The sequence below is a fragment of the Culex quinquefasciatus genome, chromosome 2 (assembly GCF_015732765.1).
Source record: "Culex quinquefasciatus strain JHB chromosome 2, VPISU_Cqui_1.0_pri_paternal, whole genome shotgun sequence".
NCBI classification, from domain to species: domain Eukaryota; kingdom Metazoa; phylum Arthropoda; class Insecta; order Diptera; family Culicidae; genus Culex; species Culex quinquefasciatus.
In genome coordinates, this window is record NC_051862.1 from 149,857,538 (window position 1) to 149,881,070 (window position 23,533).

The window sequence follows — 23,533 nt, forward strand, 5'->3', positions numbered from 1 at the left end:
CAAGAAAAATTAATGCATACTTATTTTTACTTAAAATATAGGACGGAATATTTCACCTAAACATTTCCCTAAAACCATCCAACTTCAAGTGAAACTTATTTGGGGATCCCGTGGAGAATTTCCTTATCCCCTTCAAATAGTGGAACATCAACACTCTCCATCTTCCACATCCTTTTCCTTACCCTCGGTTCGTCGTGGAGATGGGAGCAGCAAGCAGTACATGGGTTTTATTGAGTAAACAAGGATCTGCTCTGGTAATGTTTAGGAATTTAGGTGTTAACATGACGACGTCCAGTCTGCCATCCGCTAAAATCACCGTCTCCAAGCAATGCATTTATGTTGTTGTGTCAGTGCAAAATTCAACTTGATAAAAAAAAAGAAGTTGCTCTTATAGCTGTCCGCCACTTTTGCTAGTACCAACCACTAGTGTCTTCCTTTTAACCACAAGGATTTCGCCGCCCTACCGAGCCACGTAGCCCAGTGGTAACGCTTCCGCCTCGTAAGCGGTAGATCGGGGTTCAAATTCCGGCTCGGACTAACACAACTGGCGATCTTTTCCCTTCTGGAATCGATTGCTTAGTAAAGGGAAGGTAGTGTATCATCACAACTAGTTAATTAACATTAAGTTGAGAATAAAACTGCCACTTTGTAAATGTCGGCCCCGATACTCTTCAAGGGTGTTTCCCTCAGGAACAGGGAAAGATTTAGTTTTTACTTTACCGCCCTGGGCGACGGCGCCGGATACACATATTTGAATTTGTACCCGCCGCAGGATTCGAACCAGCAACCTCTGGATTGTGAGTCCAGTGCGCGGTCCGTTTGATCCACACGGGCGGGACAGAAAAAATCTAGACTTGAAATCCAGCGTACACGGAGGAAAAAGTGTTTCCAAAATCACGAACAAGCGTTCATGAAAATGGGAACCACGAACAAAGTGTTCAAATTTCATTGTACGTTTTTCAAAATCGTACCATGGGATTTGAACACTTTGTTCGAGGTTCTCATTTTCATGAACGCTTGTTCACGATTATGGGAACTCTTTTTTCTACGTGTATTATTTGTTAGTTATTCTACAAAATAAATATTTCAAAACCCAATCGGTAGCACATCCCGCAGGTGCCAGTGCGTCACAGCTCGATGCATTAATTTCCACCTGTCCGCCTCGGGCACGGCGCTGTTGCATTATTAAGGAATTGAGCTACAATTATCCCACACAGCATCTCGCATCTCTATACTACCCCCTCAACGGAATAGCCCGGCAACCGGCGGCGGCGACCAAATGCGAGCAATCAGCTCATCATACATTCCAAATGAAGGTAATTATTCCTCTATTACGATCTTGTTAAAGCCTCCTCCTTCTCAGCAGGTCCCTACAGCGGTCAACGTGTGGCCATCATCGTTGATGGAGATTGGCCCATCAAGTTTGCACCACACCGTAGCACTCAAAACAGCTGGAAACACCTGGCCACGTGCTGAATGAACATTAATTTTTCGTATTTGGCAATGTGGTGTGAAGCAGTCTGAGTTGTCTTTAATCAGAAAATAATAAAAAATTTCACATTTGATCATAATTCGTCACATTTTCTTCCAATCAACAAGTCTAGGATTCACGATAGAGTAATTGATTTTTCGATTCAATAGAGCTCCAACTCCAACTTCATTAGCACTAATTTGGTCCAGACCAAACAACCACGACTGTTTTCAAAAACTAACAACCGCGCGTGCGAAATGTTGGGTCTAACCAAGCGGAAAAGCGTACCGCAAACGTGCACGACCGCAGAACATTTTTCCGATACCAGGTTTTCGCCAGGCCAAACTGAGGAAAAGCACATCCCAACTAATAGTGGCAAAAACAATCAAGCGCAATTATTACTTGTTGCAATAAACGGCGAAGGAAAGTGCTGTTGGCCGTGTTGTGTAATTGCACGGTGCAATTGCACCGCACTTTGATAAAAATTGATGCACGACTTCGACTGAGAAGGAGGAGGTGGAAATGTGTGCATTGCGAAAAACAAAAGCTGCAACAAAAGAGGCGTTTGGGAAAATGGAAAATTGTTTTAGTTTCAAACTCGTTCATTTCCAGATGCTTTGGGAAATGGAGAAAAAAAACAATGTAACTGCAGCTTGCGATTATCCTGGTCCGGTTATTATTTTGATTGCGATGATTTAGTATCGTTTTACCGAACTTTGCACTGGAAGGAGTAATTAGTCTCTAATTTGAGTCTAAACGGCCTAACGATCCACTTGAGAGCTGCAGCAAGTAACTGCACGAAAGAAAGAGTTTCAATTGGAATATTCCTTTATTAGAACTGTTCTACATGAATTCAACATAGATGCGAATAAAAACATCGAAGATTTGATACTTGGATACGTTAGCAAAGCACAGATCATTATTTACCTTACTTTTGATGGATGCAACATGCAACAAACTGTTGAGCATAAATCTAAATAACTCAAAATCGATTTAAAATTGCCTTCATTACCCTTTAAGATACAACCACGCTTCTAGACAGGCTTAATCAAACCAAAATTAATTTTAAATCCAATTTAATATTTTTAAGAAGCATTGGAAAAAACTGTTAAATTAAAAATCTTGAACTTGATGTTTTTTATTCAGACAAATTGGGGCAAATATTTTAAAATGTTTTGGTGATTTAAGCTGGTTGCACCAGTATTTTCATTAAAGTTTTAAGAAAAATAAGGCCCCCTCCCTTCAAAACAAATGCTGAAAAGTTCTACTTTTCACCACTGAAATGGATGCTGAAAAGTTGAACTTTTCAGCACTAGTTTTGAAAAGTAATACTTTTCAACATTTTTTTTATTTAAACGATTTATTGACAAAATACATGAACATTCGACTAATAATTTCACTCAATGGGTGTTTTTCAGAAATGCAAAAAATGTTGTATGGAACTCGTTGCAAACCTTGATTTTTTCAGCACTTGTCCCATTTATCCAACTCGGTGAACCTCGTTGGATAAATGTACGACATGTGCTGAAAAAATCTTCTTTTTGCAACTTGTTGCATAAACTACTATTTTAATTCAAACGTTGAGGCTATGGCTTGTCGTTCAATTTTTTATATTTGCATCGTCCTTATGAATTAAATTAAACTCGATTGATACAGAAAAAGAACATTACAACGAAAATGTGGTAAACTTACAAATTTTTCGAGGTAATTTTTTTTCTGACATACCACATGTACTCCTTCTTAGATGTAATATTATCATGGTTTTTCTCCTCTGTTTGACCGTGCTTAAAACTTAAACCTCCTTCTATTTATGTCAAATTCAGCGTGCAGTATTTTAGATGCCCCAAACTATGATTAGAAACAATTTGTTAAAATTCAAAAGTTTTAGAAAGAAAATCCTAAATCTACGAATTAAAACAAAAGGAAAAGTTTTTATTGAAAATCAATAAAATCCATAACATATATCTAATTATATTAAATACACAGGTATCATGGCAATATTACATCTGCGAAGGGGTAACTTAACCTCTAGAATGTGAAATTTTACAACTTTTTTGGTGTAATGTCACAATTCATGTTTCAACCTTCCAAATTTACAAAAAAAAAAATACTGTGCATTTTGGAAGAATACATCAGCAATCCTTCTGAAACTTGCTCAATATGAATATGAATTTTGCTTATGTAACTTAACAGTCATCAGAAGCAAAATTAATCATTGTCTATTGAAATGCTGAAATTTTATAGATTGAATATAATCGACTGCCAAAGTTTATTCTCATTTTTTTAATTCGAAATAACATCTAAAACAGACTGTACCTAGAAAATACATCAGCGAATATCTCAATTTTTTGCGCTTTAGTGATGGATAACAAAATCTTGGATTGCTTATTTTGTTTACTAATGAGGGTTATCTTTCTACTAAATTTTGTGTTTCCGTAAACAATAGTATAAATTCAGAAGGTGTAATTTTTAAATTACTGAGCAGAGTTTAAAAAAAAATCACAGTTACAATTTATAGTATAAAACGGAAAGGTATAAAATTGGATTGTTTATTTTTTCCTCTTTATAATGTAATATTACATCGAATTAGACTGAAAAAAGGCATTACACCGAAAAAGAGGTGAATTAACACATTTTCATTGTCAAAATCACATTTTTTTCTGACATAAAAGATGTAGTCATTCCCAGATGAAACATTAGGTATCATGATATTTTTTACTGTGATACCTGAAAATGAAACAACACATTTTTTATTTCCGAAAAAAAATCTTTTTTACACCTAAAAATGTTAAATTACATCTTTTTAGCAAACTTTTCAACCAATTTTTCTCTGGGCAAGACTTTCAATAAAAAAGTGCTTGAAAATATTCGAAAGTCTGGACCTTCACAGTAAAAAAATGTGTATTTTTGGAAGGTGTAAAATTTAAAGGGTATAACTTTTGTTATGTGATATTTCCTCAATTTGGATTGAAAAAGTGGCATTACACCAAAAAAGAAGTGAATTTAAACATTTTTGCAGTGGTAAAATTGAACATTTTAAATGACTATTCTCATGGATCGACCTTCTAAAACTGACGATTTCAGAAATGTAGTTCAAAACTAGAAGATGTTTGAATTTTTAGCTAAAAATGCTAAACTTTGAGTTGGTACCAAAAACGGAAAGGTGGTCTTGTTGGAATAAAAACATAGGATTGGTTTATCATTAGTTTAATATACTTTTATGATATATCTGATTTTAGCCTAAAATGTTGTTAAACGCATTCTTAGAAAAATAAATCAATGCAAGGGAGGACATGTATTTGTTAACTTTAACTCTGTTTTTATAAAAAAAAATCAAGATTTCTTTTCTAGTAATTTTGAGGCTTGTTGTTAGCAGTTTCAAGAAACTTGTTGTGACAGTGTACTTTTGAATAAAATTTTCTTAGATTTTTAGTAAAAATAAGTATGCTGTAAATTTTTAACTGTCCCAGACTGCGACAAACGAGTCAAAACCAAAGAATAAAAAAAAAGAATTTTATTAATTCTGCGAAGCACGTCCCTTTATATTTCAAAAATCCATTCTCAAATGTGCTCGATTACACATTCCTGATCTCTGATTGCATCTATCTGCCATAACCCGGCACCTCCTCGAACGGGTGACCCCGCGTGCAGTGCTGTCTGCAAATTATGACAAAGTTTACGGCCAGTTTGTCCAATAAAAGCGCCATTTCACTCATGTTTGCACCGGGAGGTTATTCCCATCAAATTCGTAACTACCCGCCCGGCGGGCATTTTGTCCCAGGGCAAACTCAATTAAACTTGATTGTCCAATAAATATTAAATCAATTTCGATCTCATTCTCCCCGGTGTGGTGTGTGCGCACGCGGACAAAGTTGAACTCCAGCGAAATGGCGCGGTGATTTTCACAAACACCGTTTATTTTGCGTTTAATTAACGACCTTTTCCAGATGCCTGTTGCGCGCTGTGCAGATTGAGGTCGCGCACAACGCAGACAGACTGCGTGCGCTCGAAATTATGGATGGTCATTTGGATTTAATGATTTAACGGGAGCAGACCTGCAGATCGACCTGGGAACGCACTGCACAGTATAACAAAATAGTTATAAACAATCAAAGATTTGGCAGCTGAAATAATGTGATTTTGATCTGAATGATAACAGTTAAAAATTAACAAAAAAAAAATTATTTAAATTTGCTTCTAAAATTCTACGCATCCTTCTTTTCACATTTTTACTGTACAAAAGGGGAGGCTCGACATCGGAACCTTGGATGAAAAGTGAATTCAACCGGACCGGTTTTTTGCATCCAATAAAGTTACGAATGGAAATGGCAGGTTTTCCAATCACGTAGTACGGATTCGCTATTCATGGTGTCGATCCAAATCCCAAAATAAAATTCCCTGACTTTTCCCTGACCTCTCCAGACCACCAATTATTTTTTATTTTCTATTTTTTACTAATATATTGTTTGGAGCGTTTTTATGGTTTCATGCATTTTCCTTTTTGAATATTAGAAATTTAAGATATTGAAAAAATCAATGACTTTTTTATTTTATTTTTTTAATGATGGATTCTGCAAAAACTTAAATACTTAAATCATTTTTTTTTCTAATCGAACATCCAAAATGAGCAACCATAAAATTGTCCTATGTTTTTTTATATGATGATGCCATTTTAAATGTTGCTTTTTACCAAAAAATCTAGAGTTTTTTTTAATGGGTCCTATAAACATATGAAACACAATAGAGGAAAAAGCAAAAACAAACATTTTGGCAAAAAAATCAAAAATGTCAACATTTAGAAATTCAGATCTAAAAACTGAATGAAATCTTAATAAAAAAATAATAAAATTTAAAAATTATAATAAATTGTCAATCTTGAGATTTTAAATTTAAGATACAGTTCATACTCGATGATCTTACCAAAGCGTCACTTAGAAAAATCGAAGCAAATTTTCCTACATCTTCTTCTCAAAATTTCTCTAACCGAAAAAAAACTCAAAAAAAAACTTCAAATTTTATCAGGTCTTCTATAATCTAAGATGGTAACAAAAACGGCAGCAATCAAGAACCTAGGAATTTAATAATTTAAGAATTTAAGAATTTAAGAATTTAAGAATTTAAGAATTTAAGAATTTAAGAATTTAAGAATTTAAGAATTTAAGAATTTAAGAATTTAAGAATTTAAGAATTTAAGAATTTAAGAATCTAAGAATTTAAGAATTTAAGAATTTAAGAATTTAAGAATTTAAGAATTTAAGAATTTAAGAATTTAAGAATTTAAGAATTTAAGAATTTAAGAATTTAAGAATTTAAGAATTTAAGAATTTAAGAATTTAAGAATTTAAGAATTTAAGAATTTAAGAATTTAAGAATTTAAGAATTTAAGAATTTAAGAATTTAAGAATTTAAGAATTTAAGAATTTAAGAATTTAAGAATTTAAGAATTTAAAATTTAAGAATTTAAGAATTTAAGAATTTAAGAATTTAAGAATTTAAGAATTTAAGAATTTAAGAATTTAAGAATTTAAGAATTTAAGAATTTAAGAATTTAAGAATTTAAGAATTTAAGAATTTAAGAATTTAAGAATTTAAGAATTTAAGAATTTAAGAATTTAAGAATTTAAGAATTTAAGAATTTAAGAATTTAAGAATTTAAGAATTTAAGAATTTAAGAATTTAAGAATTTAAGAATTTAAGAATTTAAGAATTTAAGAATTTAAGAATTTAAGAATTTAAGAATTTAAGAATTTAAGAATTTAAGAATTTAAGAATTTAAGAATTTAAGAATTTAAGAATTTAAGAATTTAAGAATTTAAGAATTTAAGAATTTAAGAATTTAAGAATTTAAGAATTTAAGAATTTAAGAATTTAAGAATTTAAGAATTTAAGAATTTAAGAATTTAAGAATTTAAGAATTTAAGAATTTAGAAATTAAGAATTTAAGAATTTAAGAATTTAAGAATTTAAGAATTTAAGAATTTAAGAATTTAAGAATTTAAGAATTTAAGAATTTAAGAATTTAAGAATTTAAGAATTTAAGAATTTAAGAATTTAAGAATTTAAGAATTTAAGAATTTAAGAATTTAAGAATTTAAGAATTTAAGAATTTAAGAATTTAAGAATTTAAGAATTTAAGAATTTAAGAATTTAAGAATTTAAGAATTTAAGAATTTAAGAATTTAAGAATTTAAGAATTTAAGAATTTAAGAATTTAAGAATTTAAGAATTTAAGAATTTAAGAATTTAAGAATTTAAGAATTTAAGAATTTAAGAATTTAAGAATTTAAGAATTTAAGAATTTAAGAATTTAAGAATTTAAGAATTTAAGAATTTAAGAATTTAAGAATTTAAGAATTTAAGAATTTAAGAATTTAAGAATTTAAGAATTTAAGAATTTAAGAATTTAAGAATTTAAGAATTTAAGAATTTAAGAATTTAAGAATTTAAGAATTTAAGAATTTAAGAATTTAAGAATTTAAGAATTTTAAAATTTAAGAATTTAAGAATTTGAAAATAATATTCTTTTTGTTCTCTTGATTGTTTTTATTTAATTTTTTATTTTTGAAAATTGATATCTTTGATTTTTGTTTTCGGATTTTTTTTAATTTTTGATTTAAAAAATTTGGATCTCTTAATTTCTTTTTTAATATGATTTTTTTTGGGTTTTTAATACTATTTTTCCTAAGTTTATTTCCTAATTTCTGATTCATCCAATTTTGAATGTTGGAGTGGTAATTTTTGAATGTTTTGATTTTTTTTATTTTTCTTCAAGAATGTTCAAATAAAAAAAAACACATTTTTATTGGTTGAATCCCATCTAAAATTCAAAGGCGGAGAAGCTTCTGTTACGTCCAATCATGCTTATATTTGGGATAAAAGCACAGTACACCCACTGGAACATGTCCAATAATAATTTTTGTTACATCCAAATGTCTGTATCTTCAGGAAAAGTTTGAAATATGATTAAGATTCACAATAATAAAATTGAATGTATCCAGTATAAAAGAACAATAAATAAGGATAAAAAACATTACTTAAAAATTTAAAGAAATTAACTATTCAGAGTCAGTATGTTTAAAAATGAGTTGAGTGTAGTCCGTAACAACCTGTTCATTCCATAAATTTTTGGTTTTATTTCTTTAATTCTTGAATTCAATTCTTTAATTTTGAATTCCATTTCACCATCACTATTTTGCTAACATTTTGAGAAAAATAAAAATTTAGATAACGAATACTTAAGCAAAATTTTGGAAAATTTTCTAACCTTGCATTTTTTTAGAATTTTAGAATAAGAATTTAAAAAATTAAGATATCAACAATTCCAAAATATCAGAAATTCAAAATTAAAAAAAAATATAATCTTTATGCTTAAGAATTTTAGATTTTTTTTAATTTTCAAATGATCGAAATTTTAACTTTTGATTTTTTAAATCATTCAATTTTTCTGACAAAATGTATGATTTTCTCTATGGTCCCTATATGCTAAGCAAACGACCAATTTTAGAACAAATCTCTGAGGATGGTGGGGCAACTGCCTCATATTGTCCCACCCTGTGTGGGCTAGTAATTTGTAATTTTCAGTTGAACGGAAATCCAAATCAAATCCAAATTATTTGATTTTTAAACCTAAACATATTGCAAACAAGCTAGGCGCTTTTCATCGTGACCCTTTTTTGAGCATTTTTTATATGGAGTTCTGCGTTCCTTCCGGACTGACCAATATAAAAAATAAATATTATCAATGTTGCAAAGTTTGGCCTGGAAGACATTCAAATACATCATCAAGGGCGAATTTTCAAAAAGAAATGAAATTTTGTAGTAATATTTTTAAGATCATCGAAATTCTCTGACCCAGCTTAAAATTCCCTGACTTTCCCTGACTTTTCCAGGTCAAATAAAATTCCCTGACAATTCCAGGTTTTCCCTGACTTTTCCAGAAATCGACACCATGGCTATTGCTCCTCGCATCGCGAGGAAAGCTGTTTACCAATAAACGTAATAACATTGGCACCCTCCTTGATTGGGATGCAAAAGTTGTATGCTCGGCTGCACCCAAAAGAGGTCGCTCGTGGCGAAACTTACATGTAGATATCATTCAGATAAATGGTCATCCAACTGGACAATGTTTGAAAGTTTCAAATCAGAATAGGATTTAATTTTTTGAAAATTAGGCCGTTGATAATATTTTATATGTTCGATAATTTTCAAAAAAAAGGATGATGTTTAAAGTTTTACATTTATTTATCTGAAGCTTTTTTCATCTGAAATTTTTTATTTGGGATTACAGTCCAGACTCGATAATCCGAAGGCCTTGGAAAAAATTTACTTTGGATAATCGAAACTTTGGATAACCGAATCATAATTTCCTTTTTTTTACGTTGTCTTATTTTTTATTGTTGAGCTCAAATATGACCCCTAAACAACGCTAAAGCAATTTCGAATTTTTAAATCCAAAATGAAATGCATTTTGATATTCAAAAGGTTTTCAACTATTCAAATTTGGCTAAAATGGATTCGCAAACTTCAAACTTTATGTAAAAAAATAAGGAAAATAACAAAAAAATGTTGTTCAAAATCTCATATAAATCTTCGGAAAATCGAAACTTCGCATAATCGAGTCTGGACTGCAATATCATACTGCTTGCATTCTTATAAAATAGTAATTCATGCCACCTTGTTTTAAAATGGAAATGTTTTCAGCAATTATTAATATATTTATTAATTATTGAACAACTGTCAGCTTAGATGTGGAATACAAAAGAAAACTTATTATATTTTCATGTACAGATTAGCAAAATGCCAAATTTTTTAAATATTTTATATGTCAATTTTACATATTTTTCAAAAAGACTGTGCTTTATATTAACGTATTTTAATGTTTTAAAATTCCTAAAAAAATTTCATGGTTTGTAATTTTTCTAATGCAATCTGGTAACTGGTGAATCAGGGCAACTGTAACAAATTGCAACAGCTGTTGTTTGGAAGTATTTCGATGAAAACAGCAATAGGACAATTTAAAAACAAAATACTGTCCCTTTTTTTAAAATGTAGTCCCGAATCGCCCTTGTTGGTATAAGTGAAAGGTAAATGAAAAGTAGTTGTTTGAAAAATATGTGTTTTACAAAATACCACATTCTAAGCATGTTTAAATTAAACAAAGACAATGAAAGCAAAATTTACATTTTACAATTTAACAAAGACGATTTAAAAAATATGTTTCCCGTTTCCAGTAAATTCAAAACCCGGTCAAATAAGACGTCCTACTCCCAGCGCGTACCATGGACAAGGGAAAGAATTTGGAAGGGTTGATGCTCCACTTTTTTAAGGGGACAAAGGAAAATCTCCATGATATCACCGAAGAAATTTCCAGTGTTGCGTTTCTCACGCGCTCACCTTTCGCTCATTCGTGAAGAGGAGCGCTACGCGAGCTAGCTCATGTTTGCCCGCGCTCACGTTTGCTCCGATTTTTTCAGCTCGCGTTTGCTCCACGCTCGCGCTCGCGCTCATATTTCGCTCACGGAGCGCTCATTTTGGACGTATCGCTAATCATTTAACGTTTTATTGTTTCAATTCTAGATGGATTTTTGCTTAAGGGGCAGTAGGGATCTGGATATTATGAACAAACGCTCCGGTGAGCGTGAGCGAGAACGAGCTACCTGATAAAACTCATGCTCCAGCTGGAGCGAGCAAGCCTTCCGTGAGCGTTCGCTCATTAGCAACCCTGGAAATGTCCAACTCCAAAACAATATCAGAAAGGATTACTTTTTGATACAAGTGGTGAAAAGTTGATATTTTCAGCACTCAAGTGGATGCTGAAAAGTACTTAGTCAATACTGTTGTTTGGGCGATGAAAAGTGTGCTGTTTCGACATTCCATAATGACTAAATACGATTTTTGAAGTTTATGCCAGTTTATGCCGCTCCAACCGACACAAATAAATTTAATATTGGAAATTCGGTGACAGGACTGATCTATGAGGGGTAAGCAGAAATAATGGGATGCGCATGGTTGTTTAGGATGATTCTACACTTTTTTTTTACAATTTTATTTATTGACAGGGAATTTACTAAAATTCAATGCTGGCGATTGGAGTTTGTTCAGTGAGCTGAAGCGTTTACTGACATCAACTTCAAAATGTAGTTGTGAGATATATTTGAATTACCAAAAAGTATGCAAATACATCCAATTTTCAGTGTAACTCGAGCAGTCTCAAACCGAATCCGGGAAGACACATCCGCAAAATGCGAGAGAGAGCAAATCCGGTCCAAACATTTTCCGTACATCTCACGGATGCCCTCACACGGTCGTTGGCGATCAACATCGGTGTCGGAGTCCCCGGTTCTAGTTTAGTACCCGGGTTTTATTTTTCCCCCACTTTCTCGGCGCCGACTTTGTGAAATCTGAGCGCTCCATTAAAACGCCAACAATTTTTCGCAATAACACCACCGCTGACGAGGATCGGCAAAACAGCGGCAGCAGATATGGCAATCTGGTTGTCGACTTTGCACACACGTCTGCTGCGAGCTTAGCCGAGCTAGTTCGCGAAGCAATAACTCAACTTTACGGGCGATACGTGGAAATGGGAAAACAACGTGATGATTGGAAAATGTGTCCGACGACAGCATGTTAGCTGTGTGGGAAGGATTCATTCGATTGAAATTTAAGAAAAAGATTTCTGAGTATAAAAAAACTCAAACTTACCTATTGCTGTGCTCCTGGAAGCTACCTCCGTCCAGCAGACGGATCTTCGCGAACAGGACCGCGTTCAGGAAGGGCACCTCGACCAGCTCCTCCAGGTGCAGATCCACCGTAAACTTGTACTTTTTCTTCTTCATCATAAATGCCATTCCTGGGGCTCCCGGCCCGATCAGTGTCATGCACTGCCTCCCCCCAACTCACTCACTAGGCTTAGACTAGCGCCTGTACTAAGCCACTTCTTCGACTTGTTTGCGTTTTTTTCTCCACACAGGTCGTTGGACTCTCTCGCTCTCTTCACGGGTACAACTCTCTGCGCGGTTCAACGATACTCAACGAATCGGTTGCACTTTCGATTTCACTCTGCCGGATTCTAATCCGCTACCCACGACGACGGTCACCAAAGCTCTTCCGCAGGCGATGCCATCTCGGTCGCGTAATTATCTAAAACCGCCATGACAACAACAAGTGTAGAAGAAAAAACACTGAATCACAGATCTTCTTCAATCTTCATTAAATTCCCAATTAGCTGATTCACGCTCGTACGCTCTTTGGCCAACTCTTCCTCACACACAAACAAACACACCCTTCTCGTTGGCGCACTCGATATGCCAATCGATTTACACACTTCTTCTAGTCGCTGCAACTAGCGGCTATTTGTGCTATTTTCAACCGGCTTCGGTTCGGTTTATTTTCGGCACCAGCAAATCAATAATGGGGTCGCGACGACAAATTTGGGACTTTTTTGCTGCTTCGCCTCGGCCACCCACGCGCGCATACACGGACGTTTACGGGAGGTTTGTCTGGAATGAAAGGAAGAAGAAAGGAAAAACATGATAATTCGCAGTCTGCAAGTCTGAATGGATAGCCAATTAGCGAGCTACTGATAATTGGGAATCGCGAAAAATCGCGACTAACGATGACAACAAGTTCGTGGGGTGCAGATAATAGGATGGGAAGTATCTGGAAATCTGATCTTCGGTAGAAGTTTCTGGATTCAGTAATCAAGGTTTCTTTTCAAAGATCTTTTTGATGAAAGACTCTCTAGTATCTAGCTTTAAAATATTTTGAACACTTTTTTTTAGAAATATGCAGTACAGGTTTGAAAAAAACATCAATATTTTTCAGCATCATTGGCGTGCAGGCATTTACGATCTTAAAAAAAACTGAATTTTCTTGTCAATTTTGTGTCTTCGGCAAAGTCGTCGGAATATTGAGAAATAAAAATGTCTCCACAATTTTGAAAAACTTTGCACCTTTGATTTATTTATATACCGTCACTGGGGGTGACTATGGGTCAACAAACGATACACCTATCTAAATTTCTTAATAACAAAAACAATTTACATAATATCGAAAAAAAAATTAACTTAGCTAATTGCTCTTAGATAGTTGCTGTCATTTTCCCAAAATATTGTGGAATTTGATGAACTCTACATTAAATGTCAATCTTTTGAAAATTGAATTTATTTGTAAGAATTATTGAAAAAACCTCAAATAAAAATCAAAAACATATTTTTGGATTTAAGATTACACTTGCAATCGATAAGTAAACACATTTTAGAAAAAAAATACAGAATGCACTGGTCACAATTTATGTAAAATTTCAATATTTTTTTAATTTTACGAAAAACTATCAATCTTTGAAAACTATTGGTTCGATTTTCAATGATGAAAAAATCAATAAAAATAAAATAGTAAATAACGGTGTGATTGTACATTAAAATAAAATAAAATTGAAAAAATATCTATATTTGCAAACCATTTCAAGAGAAATGCAGCCTGATTTTAAAATTTTAACATTATTTTTTATTGAAAAGATTACAAAATTTTATAAAATTTATTTCTTTTATATGGGTAATTCTCCGCCAACTCACACAGCAGTTACCCCGAACCCTCTTCGATTTGCGTGAAACTTTGTCTTAAGGGGTAACGTTTGTCCCTGATCGCGAAACCAAGGTCCGTTTTTTGATATCTCGTGACGGAGGGGCGGTACGACACCTTCCATTTTTGAACATGCGAAAAAAGAGGTGTTTTTCAATAATTTTCAGCCTGAAACGGTGATGAGATAGAAATTTGGTGTCAGAGAGACTTTTATGTAAAATTAGACGCCCGATTTGATAACGTACTCAGAATTTCGGAAAAACGCTTTTTTCATCGAAAAAAAAACACAAACAAGTTTTAAAAACTATGCCATTTCCCGTTACTCGACTTTAAAAAAATTGAAACATGTCATTTTAAGGAAAATTTAATGTACTTTTCGAATCTACATTGGTCATTTTTTCATTTAGAACAAAATTTTCATTTTAAAATTTCGTGTTTCTTCTAACTTTGCAGTGTTATTTTTTAGAGTGTAACAATGTTCTACAAAGCAGTAGAGCAAACAATTACAAAAAATTTGATATGTAACCATAAGGGGTTTGCTTATAAACATCACGAGTTATCGCAATTTTACGAAAAAAAACTTTTGAGATCTACAAACTGACATGGCGAGCGCCGTTGGTTACCTATTCGCAACTGATGAAGTTTCAGCAATCATGGCGTTTTATCTTTTCAACGCATTCATTCATACTGTTGATAAGAGTCTAGATCTTAGAAGCCTATGATCGGTCGTGCTGAAAGGATATTACGGTTCTGTTCAGCAACGGAGGGGCAACCATGGGTAGTCTCTCATGCTCATGCTCAAAACGATCAAATTTTTAGTAAAATTTTATTATTCCATCTAAAAATGAAAGAAATATTTCAAATACATTCTAATCTGATGTGTCTAAGTGATAACAGTTCAATTGTTAGTGAATTAATATGTTGTTTCATGCATTGTTGCTCTAGCCCCAACGGGGTGTTCGTCTTGCCCCACTAGTTGAGTGGAACGTGCGGAAAATTAATAATTTTCAAATCATTTTTTTACAGTACAAAAACTGGATTTTTTAGTAACTCGTTCTATCAAAGTCTTAGTCAAAATCTGGCATAAGATAATAATCAAAAAATCTGACAGATTTTTTATGTTTTAATGGGTTTTAACGAGCATTTTCTTAGCTTGTTACACTTGCCCCACCTTAGGCCTATTCTACCACCTTCTATCATTACATTTTGCCAATCTTTTTTTTCATGTTTTTACAATCACTTTTTTTTTTGCTTTTTCACATCTTCTGCTATAGAATGGCACCATGAGCATTTAAATTGTAAAAAAATGTAAAAAAATGCGTGGAGGCATAGTCTGAGACACTAAAAAATATATTAATACTTCTTTCTACTACAAATATAGGAAATGTTAGTAAAAACACAGCCAAAGTTACCCCTACCAATGGCATTTTAAAACTTTCAACCCTAAAATTTTCTAAAATTTTAAAAGTTCTTCTTTCCAAATTAATATTGGCAATTTTTTTAAATCGAAGATAATCAAAATCTTGGTGCAAATGCTCTGTTTGATACGCACCGTTAAATTTTGTTTAATTTTTAGCATTTTTCGAAAAAGTGTCAATCTTCGAAAACTTTTGGTTGGACTTTCAATTTCAATTTTTGAAACTTTTGTGATTTTTTTTAACTTTTCAATAATTTTGTTAAAAAAATAATTTGCTCTTAATTTGATATGAGATAAATTATTTATTTATAGACCTTTTGTGCTCGTTTTTAATTTTTTGAAATTATTTTTATTTAAAAAATAACAAAATTCTAGAAAACTTTAATATTTAAACATTGAAAATCTAACCAATAGTTAACGAGTTGAAAATAACAGGCTAATTAGGTGAGATTTAGAAAAACTAATTTTCAACGATTCAAATTCAGAAACTGATTGTCCAATTTTCAAACCGCAGAGAAAAAAAATATCTCAGCTCTTAATTTTTTTTTTTGTTGGAGGTGCATTTTTTAAGAAGCATTTTAAAAATGCAAAAAAAAAAAACAAAAATATTATCTCAAAGTGGATATAACTTTAGAAAGCTACATTTTTCTAGTTTGTTTGCAATACGTCGATACAGACCTACCATTTTCTTTTACTCTGAAGCAAATAAAATTTTGTTTTTTAATGAAGAGCATTTAAAGGACGTGCAGATGAACAGATTCGGAAAAGATTGAATTTTGTTTTGTCCACTTTTTTATCATTTTCAACACTATTTAAAAATATATATATTTCCGAAACCAGATTATGTACCATCTTGCACTATGGCATGAGCATGAGAGCATGAGCATGAGAGATCACCCATGGTTGCCCCTCCGTTGCTGAACAGAACCGTAATATCCTTTCAGCACTACTGATTATAGGCTTCGACGATCTAGTGGTGTTTCCCTTATCAACAGCATGTATGAATGCGCTGAAAAGATAAAACACCATAATTGCTAAAGCTAGATCAGTTGCGAATAGGTAACAGTCATTGGCCACCAACGGCGCCCGCCATGTCAGTTTGTAGACCTCGATTTTAAGGGACGGGAATGTTAGTTAGCGCAGGTTGCTACTAGGGCAGCTGATTTACTCTGTGCTTACACCCCACGAGCGCCAGGAACCTGAAAACTTGTTAGTAGGATAGGGTGTTTGGTCAGGATTCATCATAGAAGATGATGATGCGACCCAAAATCATAGTGTTTGGTGAAAGGTATTATATATTATTCTCAAGGCAAACAATCGGATGCTGCGGATGAGACATTTCCCGTTTATCGGTTGTTAAATTTTAAATGAAATGGTCTAGTCTTAGACAGCCGGCTGTGGAAAGATAGAACAAAAATCATTTGTAATTAAAGAATGAAGGATTAAACAATGTAACTTTTAACTTGAGATGATTTTACGAGTTTTAAATGATTGATGTTTAGTGAGGTACTGATTAACGGTGCGAACGACGTGTTTCGATGTGTATCGAGCTGAAATGGTATGATAGGGTGTTGATAGGGTCAAATCAAACTGGCTAGCTGTCATCGGGACAGCCAAAGCCAGCCGCACCTTCACACGCACACACGCACGCCAAAAAAACGAAAAACACACCGACGGCGGACGCGAAAATTCTACGACCCTACGGAAAGGAATCGCAAATCTGACTGGCTCAACTGTCATCGAGACAGCCAAAGCCAGCCGCACCTTCACACGCACACACGCACGCCAAAGAAACGAAAAACACACCGACGGCGGACGCGAAAATTCTACGACCCTACGGAAAGGAATCGCAAATCTGACTGGCTCAACTGTCATCGAGACAGCCAAAGCCAGCCGCACCTTCACACGCACACACGCACGCCAAAGAAACGAAAAACACACCGACGGCGGACGCGAAAATTCTACGACCCTACGGAAAGGAATCGCAAATCTGACTGGCTCAACTGTCATCGGGACAGCCAAAGCCAGCCGCACCTTCACACGCACACACGCACGCCAAAGAAACGAAAAACACACCGACGGCGGACGCGAAAATTCTACGACCCTACGGAAAGGAATCGCAAATCTGACTCTGTACCATCTTGCACTATGGCATGTAAAAAAAACTCTAAAATTTTAAAAAAATAACTTATTTTGGGCATTCTAGTGATAAAAAGTAAAATCAAAATTTATATTTTCCGTCTGTCTATTTTTTTAGAATAGTCCTTATTATAACATACAACTTTGTCGAAGATACCAAATCAATCAGAAAATTCCTCCTCAAAAAACAGATGGAAATTATTTAACATTTAACAATTTAATTATTTAACGATTCAAAGATTTTAGCCTAATCAATTTCACGAATTTCTTCAGTGCAATTTATTGGAAACCAAATATCTACGTCGCATTTCTCACTAACGTCATCGAAATCAAAAAAGCCACTTTACTAAGAGGCGCGCACAAATGCGTTCTTAAGTACTTGATGCCCGTGGATGCTAAGCTGATAAGATAACATGTCAAGTACACTCGCTCGGTGAGCCTCCACCGAAAAAAAAAACAGAGTATCCGGCCGAACGTATGCGATATTTGCCATTAGTCATAAGCACTTCAAACACACACCTCACGTTACGGAACTGTCGCTGTTATCTGTTATTGGGGTGTTTTTTTTTCTTTTCTTTTTGAAGAATGTCCAGTTGAAGTTTTTCGTACTCGAGTTTGATACGGTATCGGCTTAAGAGGGGCGCTCCCCGATTATCGACTAATTGCTTTCCGGGCCTCCATCGATAATTGGCTTTAGCTCACTGACGTTCCACGTGCCAGTTCTGCTGAACAACGATCTCGAGTTGCTGCTTTGACCTGCTTTACGGACAAAGCGTCTGGCAATTCCGGCTCAGATCTATCAGGAGTGATTTTATGTTCGGGATATGGAGGATGGGCTTGCACTGGATCGCTGAAGCAATTCATCAAATGTATATTTTTAGTCTTTGTGAGCTCGGATAGGCCACTTTCCATCTCAATGTTTTATCAGTTTTTCCCCTGCAAACGGAATGAGTACATTCAGGAGGTTTTAACGTATAACGAGCAAATGTACAACAAAAAAATGCTGACCTTGTTGCCAGATCGTTAATCCCCAGTTTGGAAAATACATTTTCGTACATGTTAAGCTGTGTGAAGAGGATTATTTCCAGACCGCTGGACAGAGTACACGCCACGCGGCTGTTTATGGCGGTGGTCGTTAATAACAACCTTGCACAAATTTGAGCGATTCCGTTGCTGTGATTTTAAACGCAATAATTTAACGCCTTTTCCGTCGACTGAACGTCCGCGCAAGTACCCGTCATTAAAAATGCTCAAAACAGTGACAAGCAATGTACTTTTCCGGAGCACCGTCGTGACTCGTACAGTGCAAAGAAATTCAATTGTTTGCTTTGAAACCGTTGCTGACGAAGTTCGACTGTTTTCGATGTACGTAAAGAAGATATTTTGGATTTTTTTAATTTCATTTTGGTTCGCACCGCCGTTTAACAGCCATGAGGTTGTTTAAACTGGTGTTTTTATTTATTGATTGCACTTGCACACAATCTGTTGTAGTGCAATCCGTCTTGCAATGGTTTTTGAGTTTTGTAGTGATATTTTGAGTTGGCTTTCCTTCCACCCTTGCTCAGTTTTTTCATGCGAAATTGCTTGTTACTGTTGTTTCTTTAAATTAAAATTTCTTACAAGGCAATACAAATTCAGTGTTTTGTTTTAAAAATTGTTAAAAACAACAAAAAAATATAATTCAAATTCCAAAATTTGTGCTAGTTGTGCTAGTGCTGGGTGGCGAATAAATAAATTTTCAAACTCTTGGATTTTCCAGGTTTTCTACTGCAAAGTCAACACAGAATGACCCTGGTATTGTTTATTGTTTTTAAACTGACCATAGGCATTTTTGAATGGTTTTCAATCCATATGTTTGGGATTTTTGCATATCCATGCCCTTTATATTTTCCGATTATAATTAAACTAATATATAATTACTTAAAACAATTATGTTAATCAATACAGGCTGTCCGTACAAAATGCTATTAAAAAATTAAAACGTTAACATGAAAAAAGATTTATGTGACTAGTTTTGTTTTTTCAGCAAATTGTAGAATGGGAAGAATTAGGTATATAAAAAAACAACCGTTTTATAATTTTTCAAATGGAAAGAAAATTGGGCAAAATACAAGATTTTTGGCACTTTTGATTATTGAAAATGTTATATTTTAAGTAATAACAAATGTTAGTAAAAATTCGTTTGACAGTGCAGTGTTTTTTAAGCAATCTTTTTTTCGAAAATGGTTAGTATAAAAAGTCGTTTTTTTTTGTAATTTTCTGATGATATATAATGTTTTAACTGACAAGTAGACCATTTTCGTTTTTATGTCGTATTTAACAAAAAAATGAAAAAATGGAAATTAGTATATTTAAACATATTAAAAATTTACTCTAGAGTTCAATTTTCAAAATATTTTTGCATTTTTTTAACATTATTAAGTATAAGAATAGCGAAAATTTCCTTAGACGTTTGTCAAGAATAATAAATAGAAAAAAAATACAAAAATAATTATTTATTAAAATTCTATCGAATGTTGTACAATAAAAAAAATGTTGGAATAAATTTTGCCGTGAAAGAGGTAAAAGGTATAAGTTTAAAAAAAACTTATGAATTTGAAAAAAATCAAATTTTATTTTTCCAGCTGATTCCAATTGATACTGGCATCTTAATGAAAAAAAATTGAGAAATTTTCAAAACAGGTTCGCCATAGATAAAACATGTTGTGGATTTCTTACAAAAGAAATAAAAGTTCGATTTGTTTATACAACTTTTATCACTAAAAATTAAAGTTTCGATTTTTTTTTATTGAAAAAATCAGAAAATTTTCATTTTTTGACATCGAACATCAGACCAATACATTCCGATATATCGTCAGTTTAGAATTACAGGCTTATTAGGTGACACTTAGAGTAATCTGCGTATCTCAGGAACTATGTGCCCGATTTTTAAAATTTGTGAGAAAAAATTGTCAACATGTGAAAAATATTTTTATGATATTGCACCATTACGCACAATGTCTCAGAAGATGTCATTTGTAGTTGCCTAAAACATATAAAACATAGAAAATTAAAAAAAAAACATGTTTTTGGAATTTAAATTTTAGTGATAAAAAGGTACATAAAATATAGAATTATTTTCGGTGAACCTGTTTTTTCCTGACTTTGCCGAAAACACCAAATTAGAAAATCCCTTCTCAAGCTAAGAATTTCAAACATTAACAAACCAATGTTATTAATTTTATGATTATGATGCAAAATGACTTCTTCAGACAAAAAGATGCATAGACAAAGTTTCACCCAAATAGAAAAATAGTCGATTTGCGAAATCGTAGAGAACTACTCCATATTGAATTCATTTGAGATAAGTTTGTTATATTTTGACAAAACTAAAATCTCTAAATAGAATACAGCAATTCCCCACGAAAACGGCAAGGACGAAAACAAAAAAAATCTTTTATCGTGCTAAAAATCGATTTGGGATTACCAGGCCAAAAAAAATTTACTCATTTTTGTTTTGTTTGGCAATTAGGCGGACCACGCTATGTTAGGATGGTCCAAAAAATAGTAATTTTCGACAAATTCCGTAAAAAAACATTTTTTTTTAATCATAACTTCACATCGTTTTGCCTGATTTTAGCACTCTGGATGCAAATGAAAGTTTTTTTTTATTTGAGGAGTCAAAAATCTAGTCACCTAGCTTGAGAACATTTCTATATCGGATTTCTCGGGAAATTTTACGTAAAATAAAAACTATGATTTTCGAAGCACGGCCCAAAATCAAAAAATGTCAAACCCGAAAAAAAACAACTATTTTAAACTTTAACTTGAAAATGTGAGCGATTTCCTATTATTTTTAGGATTCCATAGGTTTAGTTTTTCAATTTTGCAGGAGTTTAAATTTTTATGATATTTTTTAAATGCATTTTTAGATTTGTTTTTTGAAAGTATTTAATCATGCCTTAAGCGTAATGTTATACTCCTTGCCTAAATTGTTTGCATAACATTGGAAATTGGTTACAAACGGTAATGCTAAATTGCTTTCATTAAGTAACCCCAAGCATGCCCCAATTTCCAACGTACCAAGCATCTCTTACGTCGCGCAAGTCTCACCCATTAAACATCGTTACGTTGCTAATTTATATGCGACTCACGCGTTCTTAAACTGACAACGACCGGAACGGAGTAGCATCAGCGCCAGAGCGAAATTGGAGCTCAACATCCAAAGTGTTGAGCGATTTGTTGTACTTGAGCGAGAGAGGGCACACTTCTTGGAAGTCAGAGCTATTATGATTCTTTCTGCTACTGAACGTCCAGTCCTCAGCTGATTAATGCCTTTTGAGATGGAAGTTGTGTGTGTGTGTGCGTTTTATGGGCGATGATTGTTGCTTCCGGTGCGGTGTAGGTTTATTATGCTGATGAGAAATATATTATAGCATACTTTTCGGAAGCAGCCCCGACTACCCCCTTCAACTTCAGTTTATTACGTCCCAGAGGAAGACAATGTGAATGGATCATGCATTATTCAAGCGATCGCAAACCATACCCAACCCGGCGAACGCATTTCATTCTGTTTGCCCTGATATATGAATGTGTGCATTCAGTTGAGTGAATGGCTAGTGGCTATATGGTATACATAACGGGTTTATTATCTTTTATAGAGAGGGATATTATTCTAAGCAGCAGCTCGGAGAAATGCTTACGATGGGACCACAGAAGTAGCCAGCACGAGACGGACAGACAGCTTAGGAAATTCCCGAAACACAGCAAGCACCCATCTATCTTGAGTTTCCGCTCGAAGAAGTCGGTTACGTAAGTTGATGGCCATAACTCGAGATTGTTCCAGACAGTCTAGATCGACTGAGTGAATCAAAGCAGAAACTTTCAAACCGAAACTGACTTGGATGAATTTGTCTTGTCAAAACACAAAAAAGTCAAAAAAGTTTTTCTCGAACTAAGATTTGAAACGATATTTTCTGTTTGTTATTCTGACATTTTACATCAGGGCCATGGTGACCACACACACAAAAAAATATTTCCGAATGTTACATCATTTCTGATGTAACATTTTTGCACGTCATTAAACATATAAATTTAATTGCAATTTGATGTAAATTTGCAACAAATTATACGTAAAAACACGATTTTACGTGTGATTCAAACGTTTACGTCGAATCTCAAGTTTACATTAACTGAGTTTACATTCGATTCATTTTTTCCGTGTCGAGTAAATTCACATTTTTTTTTTCTGTGCAGTGCAAGCGAGCTTTTCACATTTTTTGTGGTTTCAAAGTGTGTTCTCGTAGATTTGCATGACGTGGTATCTGCAGAATATTTTGTGGCCAGAGGAAACTGCCCATTATGTTATTTTAAAAAAAAGCAGCTGAACAGCATCAACCTTGATGGAAGTTTCCGTGACCACAAGGTTCCAAGCTTGAATGCCACACGACATCTAGTCGCCAGCCGGAATGCACCATTTACCAAATTTCTGAAATGCCCTGTTCAACCCCCGGAGAAATGGCTCCATCTGACCTAACCTTGCTGCAGCAACCATGCAAAGTAAATCGAATGCTGTTTTCCCCCCCTTGTTAGTGGAAATGGATGAAAAGAGGTCGCCTTTTGTTCGCGCTCTTCCAAATATGGTGCACATGCGACACGAAATTTTTCGGGCCAGATTTCGACGTTGTTTGCAGTTAGCTTTTGATTTGGCAGTGAGTGTCACCTTGACGTGGCCAAACAGTGCCTTTTTCATGGTTTGCTGGTCACGATTTTTTGTTGAAATGTGGGAACGGAAAAAAACGCCCCTGATTCACTGGTGTTACTGATTTTAACTACTAAGAACTGCAAAACATTACTTTTTTGAAACTTTAGTAGTAATTGGAAACTAACAGAATTTTCCAAAAGTTAATCCAAATTTCAAAGATATACAGGAATTCCCCACGAAAACA

General features: G+C 33.7%; 2 protein-coding genes across 8 annotated transcripts in view; both read right to left on the reverse strand.

Annotated features, from left to right (window-relative positions):
* Positions 1–23,533, reverse strand: part of LOC6032942 — a 151,814-nt gene that overhangs the window by 86,661 nt on the left and 41,620 nt on the right. For all 7 annotated transcript variants that reach the window (XM_038257543.1, XM_038257542.1, XM_038257541.1 and 4 more), the window contains one exon: positions 12,173–12,969. In XM_038257543.1, the coding sequence (XP_038113471.1) occupies positions 12,173–12,348 (176 nt within the window). In that variant the 5' untranslated portion in view covers positions 12,349–12,969. The remainder of the gene's footprint in view (positions 1–12,172; positions 12,970–23,533) is intronic.
* Positions 12,955–23,533, reverse strand: part of LOC119766351 — a 54,224-nt gene continuing 43,645 nt past the window's right edge. Inside the window, exon 3 of the mRNA XM_038250841.1 lies at positions 12,955–12,969. Within this exon, the coding sequence (XP_038106769.1) occupies positions 12,955–12,969 (15 nt within the window). The remainder of the gene's footprint in view (positions 12,970–23,533) is intronic.